The sequence below is a fragment of the Manis javanica genome, chromosome 2 (assembly GCF_040802235.1).
Source record: "Manis javanica isolate MJ-LG chromosome 2, MJ_LKY, whole genome shotgun sequence".
In the NCBI taxonomy this organism is placed as follows: Eukaryota; Metazoa; Chordata; class Mammalia; order Pholidota; family Manidae; genus Manis; species Manis javanica.
In genome coordinates, this window is record NC_133157.1 from 140,401,220 (window position 1) to 140,421,520 (window position 20,301).

At 35.6% G+C, this 20,301-nt stretch overlaps 1 protein-coding gene across 7 annotated transcripts in view; it reads left to right on the forward strand.

The window, feature by feature from the left end:
* ATP6V1H (ATPase H+ transporting V1 subunit H) overlaps positions 1-20,301 on the forward strand; it is a 165,072-nt gene that overhangs the window by 72,480 nt on the left and 72,291 nt on the right. For all 7 annotated transcript variants that reach the window (XM_037020810.2, XM_073229513.1, XM_073229512.1 and 4 more), the window contains 2 exons: positions 12,698-12,876; positions 15,220-15,345. In XM_037020810.2, coding sequence (XP_036876705.1) covers positions 12,698-12,876; positions 15,220-15,345 — 305 coding nt within the window. The remainder of the gene's footprint in view (positions 1-12,697; positions 12,877-15,219; positions 15,346-20,301) is intronic.

A 20,301-nucleotide genomic window follows, 5' to 3' on the forward strand; every position in this document is an offset into this window, starting at 1 on the left:
TAGCAAACTGTATACATGAGTTGTCAAGGTAAATTTCAGTCTAATTCAGATAAATAATTAATTCTTAAATCAGTAGGTTGTATTAATAAGATTCTACTCTGAAGTATGTTAGTAGCTAAGTTGAATCTATTTTTTCTTTCTCTTCATTGTATCATTTTCCACGTTCTTATTTATTTATAAAGATGAAAACTTATAGAAATAGGATCTTCTGAAAGTCTATAATAGAGCTAAATTTAATTCACAAACAAGTTTGAGTACCTTTAATATTCCAGGCATTATGCTTATCATTAGGGAACCCAAATGCTTATGATATAGCTTAACATTGAAAAGCTTTAGTTCACTGAAGATACACCGTATAAATAAATGTCTTTGCAGTGCAATGATAAGTGATGTGCAAGAGTAAGAGTAATATAAAGGAGGTAGAGGGTAAGAATAGGGGATTTTAGGAAAAGCTTCAGAGAGGAGAAGGGTTGAAGAGATTTTTAAGGATGCATAAGAATAGAAGTACAGAGGTGGAGAGGGGTTGGTAAATCTTAACAAGTGAAGAAAGAACCTCTGGAATTGTCAGTAATTTGTTCTTGTAGAAGGATTGATTATTGCCCTTCATCCCCACCCTGAAGTGAATGCTATGGGAATAAATGAGGCACTGAAGTCTGGCTCTTGAAGATATAGTTCTGGTATTTGTGGCCATTTGCTTTTGGAAGGCGCAGGCTTGATCTCTAAAATGGAGCCCTTGCTTTGTTAATCTTCTATTACCGTCGTGGGCACTGAGCTCGCGGGAACACCCCACATCTTCAGCTGTCCTGTTACCGACTCACCCCAATTCCTCTTCATACTCAAGGTCACCACCCACCACAGCCCCGTGTCTTCAAATAAGACTTAATCAGATCTACTTTGACTACTTTATTATGCACTGTGCCTAGTCTCATGGGGCATGAGTAGCTGATTTCTTCATCTGTGAATGGTGGTTAGTAGTACTTACTTCAAGGTTGGATAAGGATTCAGTGAGTTAAAGGCATAGTGCCTGGCACTAGTAAATCTACAACCTCCATTTATTTCCCTGCCTTTTCTGTCCTTGAAAGCATAGAATAATAGCAGTTTGTCTCTTTAAATCTCCTACCTCTGTAAATCACATTGTTGCTAAGTTAATGTGGAAACTAAGCAAAGACCTAATGCACTTCTATTTGATTTAGAAGATGCAGCATGATATTTTACTAATATTTAGCAAAATTTAAAAATCTTGTTTAAATTTGATTTATAGCTGTAATTTTTTTAACCCACTATTTATGGAACTTAACTATGATGATTTTTGGGTCCCTGTTGTCTAATTTGGATTTCAGATTATTTACATAGACCCAATCTACTGGCAGAAATACTAGTTTTTGGAATCTCTTGGGCTAAATTTGGGACAATACATTATGTGAATGAATATACTGAGGAGTGAAAATCAGAACATCTTTAGATATCCAAACCAAGATTTCACTGATAAAGGTGTTTCAGGGTGGGCTAGTCATATATTTTTTGCCTACATTCTGATACTCAGGAAGGATATTTTTGTGGGAAAGACTTTAGGAAGCTTACTTAGCCTGCTGTAAGCTGAGCACATCTAGCAGCTGCTAATTATTTTTTTCCCATTTGGCTGGATGAATTTTATTTTTGAAAATGTGGTTCTCACTTAGTCATAGCAGGTGCTGAACTCCAGGTTTCTGCAAATGTTATTCTATTGGTTAAACTGACTTGTCAATCTTTAGTTCCTGAAATAAATTAGAATGTTTTGAGGCTGTGACTGAGAAATACATTGAAGATCATATTTGTTGTCTACAGAGTTTTACATCTTTTGTGAGTTTTCTCTTTTTGGCTTTGCTTAGTCAAGGGCCTACATAACATGTCAGATAATAAGATAAAAACTGTATTTCTACAGATTTTCAGTAGAAAAGCTTAGAAAGAAATCCAAAGAATTTCTTTTTTCATTAGCTATATTAATTGTGATGTTTAATTCACACCCACACACATATATGCATGCAGACATGGACAAGCAGGCACATACATCTTCCTGTGCAGGCAGTTCAAAGAGACTTGCTTTAGTTTGAGTGTATGGGGACTCTTTTGCCCACTGCTTTGGTGTGGAAGTATTACTTCCAAAAATTTTATTCCCAACTCTATACCTCATTCCTTCTGTCAGGAATTTATCTCTCTTGCTCTTTGGATAGGCTGAGGTTTAGTAGGACTGAGACATATTTTATCTTGTGGTGAGCCCTTTAATGCAGGGCTGCTTCAAGTGTAGTCTGCAAGTCAGTGCCACGCTGAGTACTGTTGGTTAGCAGCCTGCCATGCGTGAGTGCCGGAAGTGAGAGCAAGTAGTTTAGAAACTTACAGGAATTTGACAGAATTATTGTATGTCAAATGTAATAATATAAAATTTGAACTTGTATTTTATATGTCTTTTAAAATTCATTTTTCCAGAAATTCATTTTTATTGTATTTTATAAAATACATTTTTTTGTTCATGACTGATTGGAAATTAAAAACCAAACAGAACTGGTCTTCACTAGAGTTCGTTTGAGAGGCACTACTTTAACATACGTTTAACAAGGCTAGCAGTTTTTGGTGAAGGAAAGATCTGATTTATCACTTGATTCTGCATTGCTCTTAGTGAAGTCAAGGTCTCTCTACACCATTACTTGCACAGAGGCCAAAATGATAATATTTACATTTTTTATTTTTTTGAAGGGAGGATGCCATTGAGTTTTAGGGTCTTTAAAGAATATTCTGCTGCCAGATTATCTAAATTTGTTCTTGGCAAATTCAGTTTCTCAAGTAGTTTTCATTCTCCACTGAGTTATTTGATACAGCATTAAAGGAAAGGGGAAAATCAAATATTACTAAGTTTTGAGTGCTGTTATTCTGGAGAATTGAGAGGAGAGGTGGTTTTAAGAGGAACTATATGGCTGTTCTGTATCTGTTATGTTGACTATATTGAGGTTATCATTGAAATAATTAATTATGAAGATATGTTAAACATGAAGTTTAATTCACCAGTCAACAAACATGTAGTGAAAATAGCAAACAACCATATGAACAATAGAAATTTGTTATGTTTCTGAAGTTAGAAGAGGTAGTAGTAGAAAAATGCCTGTTAAAGGTATCAGAGAAAATTTAGTAGAATAGTAAGTGAAATCTCACAAAAGCAAAGGAAGAAAAGAGTTTCATAGACAAGGAGAGGTTATCAGAATATAGGGCTCCCCCACAGTTTAAGGTTTTTAATTGAATTCCATTATGGTCAGAGAACATATTTTATAGAGTTACAAATTTTGAAATTTGAGACTTGTTTTATAGCTCATCTTAAAGTCATGACAAATGTCCCACATACACTTTAAAAGAATATGTATTTTGCAGTTGTATAGTTTTATATAAAATATAAATTAACTCAGTATTGTTGAAAAGTATTGTTCAGATCCTCTGTGTACCGATTTCTTTGTTTAGTGGTTCTGTCATTGCCCAGAGTTGATAGAATCTGTAGCTCTTACTGTGGATTTGTCTGTTTCTCCCTTCAGTTCTGCCAATTTTACTTAACGTATTTTGAAGCTGCTGTTCATTATATATGTTACATTTCCCTGATGAACTGGCCCTTGAATCACTGTGAAGTGTCCTTTATTATTGGTAGTGCTGTTTGTCTTAATATCTACTTTATTTATAATTAATATATTGACACACCAGCTTTCTTAAGCTATGGTTTTCCATCTTTTAGTTTAAACCTATCTGTGTCTTATATTTAAAATTTGTTTCTTTCAGATATCAAAAATGTGAGTCTTGAATTGTTTTCTATTCTAATAATCTCTGCCTCTTAACTGGAGTGTTTAGTTCCCTAACATTTAAAATAATTATTGATATATTTGGATTTCGGTTTACCATTTGCTATTTGTTTCTGTTTGTCTTACCTAGTTTTTGTTCTTCTGTCTTTGATTCCTACCTTCTCTTTGGTTAATTGAATACTTTTTCAGAGTTTCATTTTAATTTTTCTACTGATTTTTTAAACTGTACCTTATTTTGTTTTATCTCTTAGAGCTTGTTTTGTTGTCACAGTATATACATCCTTAGCTTTTTTCATTATCCTTGATATTGTACTATCTTACATAAAATGTAAAAACTTGTAACCGTGTAGGTCTGTTCCACGTTTTTTATGTGATAGTTGCCATTTTATTATATCTGCATACGTTACAAACCATATAATACAGTGTTTTAATTTTTAAACAGCCTTATTTATATTGTGGAAGTGAAGAGGAGAAAATAGTCTTGTTGTATTTATCCAACTATGTACCATATCTTTCCTGAAGATTCAGTGCTTTCCATTTGGTGGTATCATTTCAGATCATCTGCACAATTTTCTTTAGTCCAGTGGTCAGCGAACTATAGTAACTCATGGGTCACATCTGGCCCACCACCTGTTTTTGTGAATACAGCTTTGTTGGAGCACTACTGTGTTTATTTGTTATATGTATTTTGTGTAGCTGCTTTAGCACTATAGTGGCAGAATTGAATAGCTATGATAAAGACCTCAAAGTCCAAAATAATTTCTATTTGCCCATTTCTGGTAAAAGTTTATCAACCTGTGCTTTAGCGTATCTTCTACTATATGTCTGCTGGTCACTGTCTTATTTTTCAAATAGTTTTAGTTTACCTTTATTCTTTTCTTAAAGTTGAGAAATAATTGATGTTTTTATTAGTTTTTAGGCATAAAACATAATAATTCAGTGTTTGTATGTATTATGAAATGATCACCACAGTAAGTCTAGCTAACACTCATCACCACACTTAAAAATCTTAAAAACATTTTTTTTCTTGTGATGAAAACTTTCAAGATATCTTGGCAACTTTCAAGTATGCAATGCAGTATTACTAGCTGTAGTCACCATGTTGCACACAACATTCCCAGGACTTTTTATTTTATAACTGGAAGTTTGTACCTTTTGATTCCTTTTATCCATTTGCCCACCCCTGACTCCTGCGTCTGGCAAACACCAGTCTGTTCTCTGTATTATATGATCTTTTTTTTTTTAATTAAAATTTTTTTTCTTTTAGGTTCCACATGTAAGTGAGATCATACAGTATTTGTCTTTATCTGACTTATTTCACTTAGCATAATGCCTTGAAGGTCCATCCATTTGTAAATAGCAAAATTTCATTCTTTTTTAAGGCTGAGTAATATATATTGTGCATATATACACCCCATTTTCTTAATACATTCATCCCTCAATGAACACTAAGGTTTTTCCATATCTTATCTGTTATATATAATGCTGCAGTAAACATGGGAGTGTAGATATCTCCTTGATATCCTGTTTTCATTTCTTTTTCACAAATATCCAGAAGTGGAATGGATGGATCATACACAATTTCTGTATTTAATTTTTTGAGGAACCTCCATACTGTTTTCCATAATGGCTGCACCAGTTCACATTCCCATCAGCAGTGTAAAAATGTTCCCTTTTCTCCACATCCTCACCAACAGTTATCTTTTATTTTTTGAGAATAGCCATCCTAACAGGTGTAAGGTGATATTTCACTGTGGTTTGATTTGCATTTCCCTGGCAATTAGTGATGTTGAGCATATTTTCATGTACCTGTTAGCTGTTTGTGTGACTTCAGATTGTAATCCTTTGCCCATATTTTAATTGGCTTGTTTTTATGTTAGTGAGTTATATGTTTTATATATTTTGGATATTAACCTCTTATCAGGTACATGATTTCCAAATATTTTCTCCCATTCTGTAGGATACCATTTGTTTTGTTTATTCTTTCTTTTTCTCTGCAGACTTTTTTTTAGTTTGATATACTTCATTTGTTGATTTTTATTTTTTATTTTGGTATTGTTAATGTAAAGTTACATGAACAACATAACGGTTACTAGACTCCCTCTGTTATCAAGTCCCTATCACATACCCCATTACAGTCACTGTTCATCAGCATACTCAGATGCTATAGAATCATTACTTCTCTTCTCTGTGTTATACTGCCTTCCCATGTCCCCCCCACCCCACCACATTATGTGTGCTAAACAGAATGCCCCTTTTTTCCCCTTATTCCTCCCTTCCCATTCATCCTCCCCATTCCTTTCCCTTTGGTAGCTGTTAGTCCATTCTTAGGTTCTGTGAGTCTGCTGCTGTTTAGTTCCTTCGGTTTCTTCCTTGTTCTTATACTCCACAGATAAGTGAAATCATTTGATACTTCTCTTTCTCCAGCTGGATTATTTCACTCAGCATAATACCCTCCAGCTCCATCCATGTTGTTGGAAATGGTAGGATTTGTTTTCTTTTTATGGCTGAAAAATATTCCATTGTGTATATATACCATATCTTCTTTATCAATTCACCTACTGATGGACACTTAGGTTGCTTCCATATCTTGGCTATAGTAAATAGTGCTACAATAAACATAGGGGTGCATATGTCTTTTTCAAACTGGGCTGTTGCATTCTTAGTGTCAATTCCTAGAAGTGGAATTCCTGAGTCAAATGGTATTTCTATTTTGAGTTTTCTGAGGAACCTTTATATTGCTTTCCACAATGGTTGAACTAGTTTACATTCCCACCAGCAGTGTAGGAGGGTTTCCCTTTCTCCACACCCTCGCCAGCATTGTTGTTTGTCTTTTGAAATGTTGGTGATCCTAACTGGTGTGAAGTGATTTCTCATTGTGGTTTTAATTTGCATTTCTCTGATGATTAGCGATGTGGAGCATCTTTTCATGTGTCTGTTGGCCATTGGAATTTCTTCTTTGGGAAGTGTCTGTTCAGATCCTCTGCCCATTTTTTAATTGGCTTATTTGCTTTTTGTTTGTTGAGGTGCATGAGCTCTTTATATAATTTGGATGTCAACCCGTTATCGGATCTGTCATTTATGAATATATTCTCCCATACTGTAGGATGTCTTTTTGTCCTACTGATGGTATCCTTTGCTGTACATAAGCTTTTTAGGTTAATATAATCCCACTTGTTCATTTTTGCTTTTGTTTCCATTGCACTGTGAGATATGTTCATGAGAAAGTTGCTCGTGTTTATGTCCAAGAGATTTTTGCCTAAATTTTTTTCAAAGAGTTTTATGGTTTCATGACTTACATTCAGGTCTTTGATCCATTTTGAGTTTACTTTTGTGTATGGAGTGAGACAATCATCCAGTTTCATTCTCTTACATGTAGCTCTCTAGGTTTGCATACACCAGCTGTTGAAGAGGCTGTCATTTCCCCATTGTATGTCCTGTCTCCTTTATCATATATTAATTGACCATATATGCTTGGGTTTATCTCTGGGCTCTCTAGTCTGTTCCATTCGTTTATGGGTCTGTTCTTGTGCCAGTACCAAATTGTCTTGATTACTGTGGCTTTGTAGTAGAGCTTGAAGTCAGGGAGCTTAATTGCCCCCACTTTATTCTTCCTTTTCAGGATTGTTTTGGCAATTTGGGGTCTTTTGTCGTTCCATATGAATTTTAGAACTATTTGCTTGGTATTTTGATAGGTATTGCATTGAATCTATAGATTTCTTTAGGCAGGATGGCCATTTTGACAATATTAATTCTTCCTATACATGAGCACAGGGTGTGTTTCCATTTATTGGTTTCTTCTTTAATTTCTCTTATGAGTGTCTTGTAGATTTCAGAGTATAAGTCTTTCACTTCATTGGTTAGGTTTATTCCTAGGTATTTTATTCTTTTTGATGGAATTGTTTTCCTGATTTCTCTTTTTGCTAGTTCATCATTAGTGTATAAGAATGCAACAGATTTCCGTGAATTAATTTTGTATCCAGCAACTTTACTGAATTCAGATGTTAGATCTAGTAGTTTTGGAGTGGATTCTTTAGGATTTTTTATGTACAATATCATGTCATCTGCAAACCAGGACAGTTTGACTTCTTCCTTGCCTATATGGATACCTTTTATTTCTTTGTGTTGTCTGATTTCTGTGGCCAGGACCTCCAGAGCTATGCTGAATAAAAGTTGGGAGAATGGGCATCCTTGACTTGCTCCCAATCTTAAAGGAAAAGCTTTCAGCTTCTCACTGTTAAGTATAATGTTGGCTCTGTGTTTGTCATATATGGCCTTTATTATGTTGAGGTACTTGCCCTTATACCCATTTTGTTGTGAGTTTTTATCAGGAATGGATGTTGAATTTTGTCAAATGCTTTTTCAGCATCTATGAAGATGATCATGTGGTTTTTGTTTGTCCTTCTTTTTGTTGATGTAGTGGATGATGTTGATGGATTTTTGTATGTTGTGCCATCCTTGCATCTCTGGGATGTATCCCACTTGATCATGATGGATGATCTTTTTGATATATTTTTGAATTTGGCTTGCTAATATTTTGTTGAGTATTTTTATATCTATATTCATCGGGGATATTGGTCTGTAATTTTCTTTTTTTGTGGTGTCTTTGCCTGGTTTTGGTATTAGGGTGATGTTGGCCTCATAGAATGAGTTTGGGAATAGTCCCTCCTCTTCTACTTTTTGGAAAACTTTAAGTAGGATGGGTATTATATCTTCACTAAATGTTTCATAAAATTCAGCAGTAAAACCATGTGGTCTAGGGTTTTTGTTCTTAGGTTAGTTTTTTGATTTCCAGTTCAATTTCTTTGCTGGTAATTGGTCTATTCAGATTTTCTGTTTCTTGCTGGGTCAGCCTTGGAAGGTTGTATTTTTCTAGAAGTTGTCCATTTCTTCTTGGTTATGCAGTTTGATACCATATTATTTTTTGTAGTATTCTCTCATAATTCTTTGTATTTCTGTGGTGTCTGTAGTGATTTTTCCTCTGTCATTTCTGATTCTGTTAATGTGTGTAGACTCTCTTTTTTTCTTGATAAGTCTGGCTAGGGGTTAATCGATTTTGTTTATTTCTTCAAAGAACCAGCTCCTGATTTCATTTATTCTTTCTATTATTTTATTCTTCTCAATTTTATGTATTTCTGCTCTAATCTTTATTATGTCCCTCCTTCTACTGACTTTGGGCCTCATTTGTTCTTCCTTTTCTAGTTTCATTAATTGTGAGTTTAGACTGTTCATTTGGGATTGTTCTTCTTTCCTGAGGTAGGCCTGTATTGCAATGTATTTCCCTTTTAGCTCTGCCTTTGCTGCGTCCCACAGATTTTGTGGTGTTCAATTATTGTCATTTTTCTCCATATATTGCTTGATCTCTGTTTTCATTTGGTCATTGATCCATTGGTTATTTAGGAACATGTTATTAAGCCTCCATGTTTTTGTGTGCTTTTTCCTTTTTTTTTGAGTAATTTTTTTTTTTAGTTTCAAACCTTTGTGATCTGAGAATATGGTTGGTTTAATTTCAATCTTTTTGAATTTACTGAGGTTCTTTTCTGGCCCAGTATATCGTCTATTCTTGAAAATGTTTCATGTGCATTTGAGAAGAATGTATATCCTATTGCTTTTGGATGGAGTGTTCTGTAGATGTCTGTTAGGTCCATCTCTTCTCATACATTGTTCAGTGCCTCTTGTCTCTTTACTTATTTTCTGTCTGGTTGATCTGTTCTTGGAGTGTGTGGTGTGTTGAAGTCTCCTAAAATGAATGCATAACATTCTATTTCCCCTTTAATTCTCTTAGTAGTTGTTTCACATATGTAGGTGATCCTGTGTTGGGTGCACAGATATTTATAATAGTTTTATCCTTTGTTGGACTGACCCCTTTATCATTATGTAATGTTCTTCTTTGTCTCTTGTGACTTTCTTTGTTTTGAAGTCTATTTTGTCTGATACAAGTACTGCAACTCCTGCTTTTTTCTCCCTATTAGTTGCGTGAAATATCTTTTTCCATCCCTTTACTTTCAGTCTGTGTATGTCTTTGGGTATCTCATTTAGGCAGTGTATAGACATGTCTTATTTTTTTTATCCATTCAGTGACTCTGTGTCTTTTGATTGGTGCATTCAGGCCGTGTGCATTTAGGGTGATTATCGATAAGTATATTCTTATTGCCATCGCAGGCTTTAGATTCGTAGTTACCAAAGTTTCAAGGGTAATTCCCTTACTATTTGTCAAATTTAACTCACTTCCTATGCTATTACAAATACAACCTAAAGGTTCTTTTATTTCTTTTCCTCCTTTTTCTTTTTCTTCCTCTTCCCATTCTTTTTATGTTATGAATACTCTTTGTCTATCCCTTGGGTGACATCTATTTAGCTTCAGAATACTTCCATCTATAGAAGTCTCTCCAAAATGCACTGTAGAGCTGGTTTGTTGGAGGTAAGTTCTCTCAGCTTTTGCTTATCTGAAAATTGTTTAATCCCTCCTTCAAATTTAAATGATAATCTTATTTCAATGCCCTTCTACTTCATTGCAGGAAATATATCAATGCACTCCCTTCTGGCCTGTAAGGTTTCTGTTGAGATATCTGATGATAGCCTGATGGCTTTATGTTTGCATATGATATTTTTTCTCTGTCTAACTGTCTTTAAATATCTGTCTTTTTCCTTGATCTTTTCCATTTTAATTATTATATGTCTTAATGTTGTCCTCCTTGGGTCCCTTGTGTTGGGTGATCTGTGCACCTCCATGGCTTGAGAGACTATCTTCTTTCCCAGACTGGAGAAGTTTTCAGCAATTACCTCCTCAATGACACTTTCTACCCCTTTTTCTCTCTTCTTCTTCTTCTGGTACCCCTATAACACGAATATTCCCTTTGGATTGGTCACACAGTTCTCTCAATATTCTTTCATTGTTAGAGGTTCTTTTCTCTCTCTGTGCCTCAGCTTCTTTGTATTCCTCTTCTCTAATTTCTATTCCATTTATGGTCTCTTCTACTATATCTAATTGCTTAATTACCTCCATTGTATGTTTCATTTCAGATATGGAATTTCTTAATGATTGAATTTCTGTCTTAAATTCATTCCTGAGTTCTTGAATATTTTTCTGTACCTCTGTATGCATGTTTATCATTTTTCCTCCTAACTCTCTTTTGGGAAGATTGGTGAGTTCAGTTTCATTTTCATTTGGCCCTTTTTCTGGGGTTTGTGAGATTTTGGTCTGAACCATGTTCTTTTGATGTTTCATATTTCTGTGTGGTGCCCTTTAGTGCCCAGCGGCTCCAGTCTCTGGAGCTCCTCAGCCCCTAGAGTGAGGTTAGGGGTAGTAGGGGAGCGGCACTGATGCCTGGTGGGAGGAAAGAGCTTTTACCTGTTTCCCAGCTGCAGTGCCTGTCTCCAGTGTCAGAGCCAGTGGGCCGAGCACACCTGTATAAGCCTCTGTTCTTTGCATCTCTAGCTTTTGTAGGCGGGCTCTCCCTCTGGCTGGCCTGATGCCAATGCAGTGACTCCAGGTTTACAAGCAGGTGCTGGTAGGCTAGGAGGAAGGTCAACAGGCTGCATGCAGTGGGGGGCCTCGGAGCTGAGTAGCCAACCAGGGGGTGGAGTGCCTGAAGCTCCTCAAAGTTCCCAACCTGCTGGGCAGAGTACTCCCAAACAACCTTGTCCAGCTCTCCCTTCTCCTGTGCAGCAAGCTCCGTGTAAATCCTGCCCCTTCAGTAGCCCTCCCTCTGCTAGGAAGCCTCTTAGACAGCCTGCCTTTCCTTTATCTCAATCTCTCAAACACTCCACCTGTCCCAGCTCCCCAACCCTACCAATCTCCAGAGCACCACACAGTACAGCTTTGTGCTCCAAAGCAGACCTCCAGGACTAGAAGTTTGGAAGTTCAGCAGTTCTAGGCTTCCTCCCCCTACCTGTTCCATTTCTCTTCCTCCCGCTGGTGAGCTGGGGTGGGGGAATGGCTTGGGTCCCACAGGATTAAGGATTTCATAGGTTACCGAGCTTCATGAGGTCTGCTCTGTTTGTGAGGTCTGTTTGCAGTCTGGTGCAGCCTTTTTTCTTGTTGCTGTTTTAGAGTTAGTTGTATTAAGTATATTTTCTTACAATATGTGGTTTTGGGACGAGTTCTCTGTCTCACTTCTCATGCCACCATCTTGAATCCATCTCCACTTTTTGATTTTTGCTTTTGTTGCCTGTGCTTTTGGTGTCATACCAAAAAATTCACTGATGAGACTAATGTCAAGGAGTGGAGGTTTTCTGCTATCTTTTTTTCTAGGTTTCAGGTCTTATGTTTATTAATGCAATTTGAGTTAATTTTTGTGAGCAGTGTCAGGTAAGGGTCGAATTTTATTTTTCTGTACATGGTTATCCAGTTTTCCTAATGCCATATATGGACAAGACTTTCCTTTCCCCATTGAATATTTTTGGCTCCCTTGTCAGACATTAGTTCACTGTATATATGGAGATTTCTATCTGGGCTCTGTATTCTGTTTCATTGGTGTATTTTATGCCAGTTCTATACCATTTTGATTACTCTCCCTTTGTAGTTTAGTTTGAAATCAGAAAATGTGATACTGCCAGCTTTTTTGTTCTTTCTTAAGGCTGCCAGGACTGTGAGAAAGGACTGTGAGGGATTTAATTCTGAACCTGTTCAGGGTGTTGAGGCTTGTCTTGGACAAAAATTTAAAATATCTGGGAAGCCAGTAAGTAAGCAAGGAAATCAGAAGTATACTTTGATATAGGACAGATGCTCAGGAAAGGAGTAAGGATTTGTGATTTAATCATCCACTTAAAGGTGATGGTTAACCTGAGGATAGAGGAGAATAGAGTATAAAAGAAAGTGCAGACATCTGCGAACATGTCTTGATAAATTATATAGTTTCTTACTATGTCTTTGTCTAACCCAGAACTTTTTAGAAAACTCAACTGAAAGAGAAACTCGCCAAGAATATGCTCTGGCTATGATTCAGTGCAAAGTTCTGAAACAGTTGGAGAACTTGGAGCAGCAGAAGTACGATGATGAAGATATAAGTGAAGATATAAAATTTCTTTTGGAAAAACTTGGTGAGAGTGTCCAGGATCTTAGGTATGTTATTCTTTATAACTTTCACAGGCTGGATATATTGGGTTGTGTTTGACTTGCCTAGTATTTTAAGAAAATCTAAATTTGTTACTAAGAACTCAAAAGGTTTCACTAAAATACTATGTCTTCTATTAAAATTTTGGGGATATGGAAAAAAATGGCTTATCACTATGGCAACAAATGGTCAGAGCTATATGTTATCTCTTCTCCGTTGTCTAAAATCTGATTTGCTGTACTCTCCCAAGATGTTGGCCTCACCTAGGAACCCTTGAGAATATCCCCTAGTTTAGAATCTTTTTAAACAGCGATGGTTGTTAATTTGTGGAGGAGGTTTGCCCATATATGGAAAGAGTAATTTCTTTCCTTTTTTTTGAAGCTTCTATTGGTATCAGTTATTTTTTAGATTAAAATTTATGCAAATGATGTACATGTAGTAAAAAAGAAAAAAAGAGACCCTTACACAGTTTAGAAGGTACTCCACACCACTTCCACCTAGTCCCTAGTCCCTCCCAGCCCCTAGTTTCTTGTTTTTGCTTCCAGTAAAACCTCCTCATCTTGCTACCCCAGCCTTTGTGTGCACATGCACATGTGTACACACACATGCACACACACACACAAATGGGGTTCTTCCATGTTTTCTGGACCTTGTTCTTTTTTGTTTAATAATATTTTTATGATCTTTCCTGTTTACCCAATATTCTTCATTTCAAAAAATTTTTTTTAACAGAAATACTCTTTAGATGTTTCTAAACAGAAATAGATCTTTCTCTGTAGGTGGATTTAATTAGAGCCAGGCTGACTCCAGTTTGAATTGTTTGGCAACTTTCTCTATATATGGCCTTGAACAAGCTTCTTGACTTTTTAAATCTCAGTTTTCCTTTTTGTAAAAATAGCAATACAAATTCTAACCTTGTAGGATTTGCTCTGAGGGTTCAAGTGTCCAGCAAATGTCTTCAGTGTAGTATACCCTTCAGGAAAGGTATGTGCCAGATAATTCAGTGCAGCTGGTAATTCCAAGTCCCAAAAGCTCTTATAGAGATAGGAGGTATTACCCATATCAGTGGTTTGTAATGATAGTTTTGTAGAGGAAAGAGTTCTCTGTCTTTCTGTACTTTCAAATATGAATAAATTGATTATAATATAATAAGCCAGTAATAAGCTTGCAATTTTTATGAATCTTACTTTATTATACTTATTTAAAAAAATTTATTATCAGTTTATGATTTAAGACCTTTTTAAAAAATAAATAAGATTAGTGATACTTAGCTTTATAAATTATTTGATTCATGTTAGCCAGTTATTAGTGATTTTTCATGTTGAATTTGGTAATTTGAAAAATATTGCTATTCCATAAAGCTAACAGGGTGATGGATGCAACTGAAAGAGATTTCTCTCTGTTTCTGCTACTACAAGTTCAGGTTATTAAAGTCAAACAATACTAGTTCACTTCTTACACTGAGTGGCCTTACATTAAAATAAATCAGTACTTTATTCAACAGGACAGTCTGATTAACTTAACTAGTAAATCCTGGTTATACTGAAGTACCAGTCAGTATTTAAATGGCTTCTTTTAAAAATGTTTTTTGCTTGAAAGAATACCCAGGTATATCCTGTCACTGGCTAACCACATTAAACATATTTTACATGATGAAGTTTTTTATAATTATATTGTGTGATACATAGTGAATGATTTTTGAATTAAAGTGCACTGCAGTTTGTTATGTACATAGAGGTTTTGTTTTTAATTAATCTATAATGGGTTAATTCAGTTAATAAATTACCTCTACATTCCTGGTAATTATATTGTAAAATTTTATACTGATATGTGTGTTTTTGTAATACAATACCATAGTTTATGATGTTTATAGTATAATAATATTAGAATTATTTTATTTTAAAGTAATATGCTTTTACATAAACTTACATTAATGTGTCTAGGAGTCTGGCAAATAAAATACTTTAAGTGGCATGGTAGAAACTGCTAGATTATGAGATATTTTACCTGGTAATTAGTGTATACACTAATGTATATATTAGGGTAAGGATTTTGAATGCAAGTGCTCCTTTTACTATCTCACGATGAGTTTTCAAATTTGATAGAAAGATAGGGTCCAGTACCCTGAATAAATTTCACAGTATTTATTAAATATTATTTAAGCTGGTTAAACTTTGTTTAGTGGTAGTTTGTTCATGTACAAAGAATGGTCTGATTTTGTATTTAAGCCATCAGTGAAGAATGATTTTTCTATTGATGTATAATTGATTAGTGAAGACGTTTTATATTTTACTTAATTTTGGAGTAATTCTCAGATTCTTCTAAACTGAATTCCTAAAAATATTTTATAGCTCATTTGATGAATATAGTTCAGAACTTAAATCTGGAAGATTGGAATGGAGTCCTGTGCACAAATCTGAGAAATTTTGGAGAGAAAATGCTGTAAGGTTAAATGAGAAGAATTACGAGCTCTTGAAGTAAGTTTTAACCCTTTTCAACATGTGTTTGTCACTCTTTTTAGAATTTTAGATATTCCATGGTTTTAATTTGTATTTTTTTGCTCAGTGATGTGGTTGCATACCTTTTCATATGCTTATTGGTCATTTGGGTGTCTTTTCCTATAAGTGACTGTTCAAGCGTTTATTGTTGTTCATTTTGTGAGCTCTCTGTATATTCTGAAAGTGAGTTCTTTGTCATATATATTCATCACAGGTATTTTCTCCTCCTTTGTCACATGCTGTTTCAGTCTTTAATTTTAATCTAGCTCAGTTTATTGATCTTTTCCTTTATGGTTAGTGCCTTTTTATTTCCTGGTGAAGAGGTTTTTGCCTACCCAAGGTCATGAAGATAAATTTCTATATTACCTGCTAGAAGCTTTACCTTTTAACCTCTCACATTTAGAACTCTGCTCCATCTGTCATTAGTTTTTGGGTTAAGTATAAAGTAGGGGTCAAGATTAATTTCTTTCATTATATGGATATCTAATCAAACCTGCACTATTTTTTGGAATTTACCTTTTCCTCACTGCTTTGTAGGGTTCCCTTTGTCATAATAAGATAACCAAATAAATGCAAGTGTCTTTCTTTCTTTTTTTTATTGAAGTGTAGTTGATATTCGATATATAATATTATATTGGTTTCAAGTATACAACACAGTGGTTCAACAGTTATATACATCTTAAATCTTCACCCCAACTAATGCAGTTACTATCTGTCAACATAGAAAGATGTTACAGAACCATTGAGTATATTCTCCATGCTGCACTTCCATTCTTGTGGCCAACTTACATTATAATTGAGAATTTTTGTGCCTCTTTATCCCCTTCACCCATCCTACCCATCTACCAACCCCTCCACCATGGTAACCACCAGTCACTTGTCAGTGTCTGAGTCTACTGCTGTTCTGTTCACTTTGTTTTATTTTTAGATTCTACTAATAAGTGAAATCTTATGGTATTTGTCTTTCTCTGGCTGACTTATTTCATATAGAATAATACCCTCTAGGTCCATCCATGCAAATGGCAGAATTTCTTTCTCTTCTGTGACTGAATAATATTCCATTGTATATATGTACTATATTTTCTTTATCCATTCATGTACTGATGGACACTTAGGTTGCTTCCATATCTTGACTGTTGCAAACAGTGCAGGTGTAAACACAGGGGTGCATATATCTTTTGAAATCAGGGATTTTGTTTTCTTTGAGTAAATTCCTAGAAGTAGAATTATTGGGTCAAATGGTACTTCTAGTTCTAGTTTTTTGAGGAATGTCCATACTGCTTTCCTCAGTGGTTGCACCAATTTACATTCCTGCCAACAATGTAGGAGGGTTCCCATTTCCCCTCATCCTTGTCAACAGATGCCTTTTTGTTATGCTGATGGTGTCCTTTGCTGTACCATACTGTTTTGATTACTGTAGCTTTGTAGTATAGCTTGATGTCAGGGAGTGTACTAACTCCTGCTTTGTACTTCTTTCTGAGGATTGCTTTGGCTATCCAGGGTCTTTTGTGATTCCATATGAATTTTAAGATTATTTGTTCTAGTTCATTGAAAAATGCTGTTGAGCACCCAAAAAGCAAATAACCCTATTAAAAAATGGGTGGAGGATATGAACAGACCCTTCTCCAAAGAAAACATTCTGATGGCCAACAAGCACATGAAAAGATGCTCCACATTGGTAATCATCGGAGAAATGCAAATTAAAACCACAATGAGATATCACCTCACACCAGTTAGGATGGCAAACATAAAAGACTAGGAACAACAAATGCTGGTGAGAATGCAGAGAAAGGGGAACCCTCCCTACACTGCTGGTAGGAACTAGTTCAACCATTATGGAAAGCAATATGGAGTTTCCTCAAAAAACTAAAAGTGGAAATACCATTTCACCAGGGAATTCCACTCCTAGGAATTTACCAAAAGAAAACAATATTTCTGATTCAAAAAGACATATGCACACCTATGTTTTCACAGCACATTTTACAATAACTAAGATATAGAAGCAACCTAAGTGTCCATCAGTAGATGAATGCTTGTGGTAAATATACATGATGGAATACTATTCAGCCATAAGAAAGAAACAAATCCTACCATTTGCAACAACATGGATGGAACTAGAGGGTATTATGCTCAGTGAAATAAGTCAGGCAGAGAAAGACAAGTATGAAATGATTTCCCTTATTTGTGGAGTATAATAACAAAGCAAACTGAAGGAACAAAATAGCAGCAGACTTACAGACTCCAAGAAGGAACTAGTGGTTACAAAAGGGGAGGGATGGCGAACAGACCCATAGACCAGTGGAACAGAATAGGGAGCCCAGATACAAACCCAAGCATATATATGGTCAAAAAATATATGGTAAAGGAGCCATGGATATACAATGGGGAAATGACAGCCTCTTCAACAGCTGGTGTTGGCAAAACTGGACAGCTACATGTAAGAAAATGAAACTGGATTATTGTCTCACCCCATACACAAAAGTAAACTCAAAATGGATCAAAGACCTGAATGTAAGTCATGAAATCATAAAACTCTTATAAAAATATAGGCAAAAATCTCTTGGACATAAACTTGAGCAACTTCTTCATGAACATATCTCTGGACAAGGGAAACAAAAGCAAAAAATGAACAAGTGGGACTATATCAAACTAAAAATCTCCTGTATACCAAAGGACACCATCAGTAGAACAAAAAGATATCCTACAGTATGGGAGAATATATTCATAAATGACATATCCGATAATGGGTTGACATCCAAATTATAAAGAGCTCACACACCTCAACAAACAAAAACCAAATAAGCCAACTAAAAAATGGGCAGAGGAGCTGAACAGACAGTTCTCCAAAGAAGAAATTCAGATGGCCAACAGGCACATGAAAAGATGCTCCACATTGCTAATCATCAGAGAAATGCAAATTAAAACCACAATGCGATATCACTTCACACCAGTTAGGATAGCTAACATCCAAAAGACAAACAAAAACAAATGTTGGCAAGGATGTGGAGAAAAGGGATGTGCATTCCCTACACTGCTGGTGGGAATGCAAACTAGTTCAACCATTGTGGAAAGCAACATGGAGGTTCCTCAGAAAACTAATAATAGAAATAGCATTTGACTCAGGAATTCCACTTCTATGCTAAGAATTCAGGAGCCCAGTTTGAAAAAGACATATGCACCCCTTTGTTTATCACAGCACTATTTACAATAGCCAAGGAATGGAAGCAACCTAAGTGTCCATCAGTAGATGAATGGATAAAGAAGATGTGGTACATATACACAATGGAATATTACTCAGTCATAAGAAGAAAACAAATCCTACCATTTGCAACAACATGGATGGAGCTAGAGGATATTATGCTGAGTGAAATCCAGGTGGAGAAAGACAAGTATCAAATGATTTCACTTATCTGTGGAGTGTAAGAACAAAGAAAAAAACGGAAGGAACAAAATAGCAGCAGACTCACTCAGAGAACCGAAGAATGGACTAACAGTTACCAACCAAAGGAAAAAGGACTTGGGAGGATAGGTGGGAAGGGAGGGATAAGGGGGAAAAGAGGACATTATAATTAACACCATAATGTAGCCAGTGGGGGCGGGGGGTAACACAGGAAAGGCAGTATATACAGAGAAGACAAGTAATGATTCTATAGCATCTTACTACACTGATGGACAGTGACTGTAATGGGGTATGTGGTGGAGACTTGATAATAGGGGGAGTCTAGTAACCATAATATTGTTCAAGTAACTGTGCATTAAGGATATCAAAATAAAAAAATTAAAAAATGAGGGGGAGTGGTAGTGAAGGAGAATGGACTGTGGGGTATCATGATTGGTGCACATTGTGTGTGGGGGATCACAGGGAAGAAAGTGTAGCTCAGAGAAGACAAACAGGGACTCTGTGGCATCTTACTACACTGATGGACAGAGACTGTAATGGGGTGTTGGGGAGGACTGGATAATAAGGATGAATGTAATAACTACATTGTTTTTCTTGTGAAATCTTCATAAGAGTGTATCTCAATGATACCTTAATAAAAAAAAAGAAAAAGAAAATAAAAGAAACCCTAAAAAAATGCTTTTGGCATTGTGATTGGTATTACATTGAATCTGTAAATTGCTTTGGTCAGGGTGGCCATTTTGAAAATATTAATTCTTCCTATCCATGAGCATGGGCCTCTTTAATTTCTCTCATCAGGGTATCTTTTATTTTTGTCTCTGATTTCTCTCATCAGTGTCTTATAGTTGGTAGAAAAGGAGAGAATACTTCCAAACTTATTCTATGAGGCCAGCATCACTCTAATATCAAAACCAGGCAAAGACACTAAAGAAAAGATGATTATAGACCAATATCCCTGATTAACATAGATGCAAAAATCCTCAAAATATCAGCAAACTGAATTCAAAAGTACATGAAAAGAATCATCCATGATGACCATGTGGGGTTTATTCCAGGGGTGCAAGGATGGTGCAGTATTTGTAAATCGAGCAATGTGGTAAACCACATTAACAAAAAGAAGGATAAAAACTACATGATCCTCTCAGTAGATGCTGAAAAAACATACATTCATGATAAAAACTCCCAAGAAAATGGGTATAGAGGAAACATACCTCAACATAGTAAAGGCCATATATGACAAGCCTACAGCTAACTTCATGCTTAATGGTGAAAAGCTGAAAGCTTTTCCTCTAAGATCAGGAACAAGACAAGGATGTCCACTCTCACCAGTTTTATTTAACATAGTACTGGAGGCCCTAGCCCCCGCACTCAGAAATCAGAGAAGAAAAATAGATAAAAGTCATCCAAATTGATAAGGAAGAATTAAAGGTGCACTATTTGCAGATGACATGGTATTATACAAAGAAAACCCTGTAGACTCCACCAAAACTCTGTTAGAACAAATAATTGGATTCAGCAAAGTTGCAGGATACAAA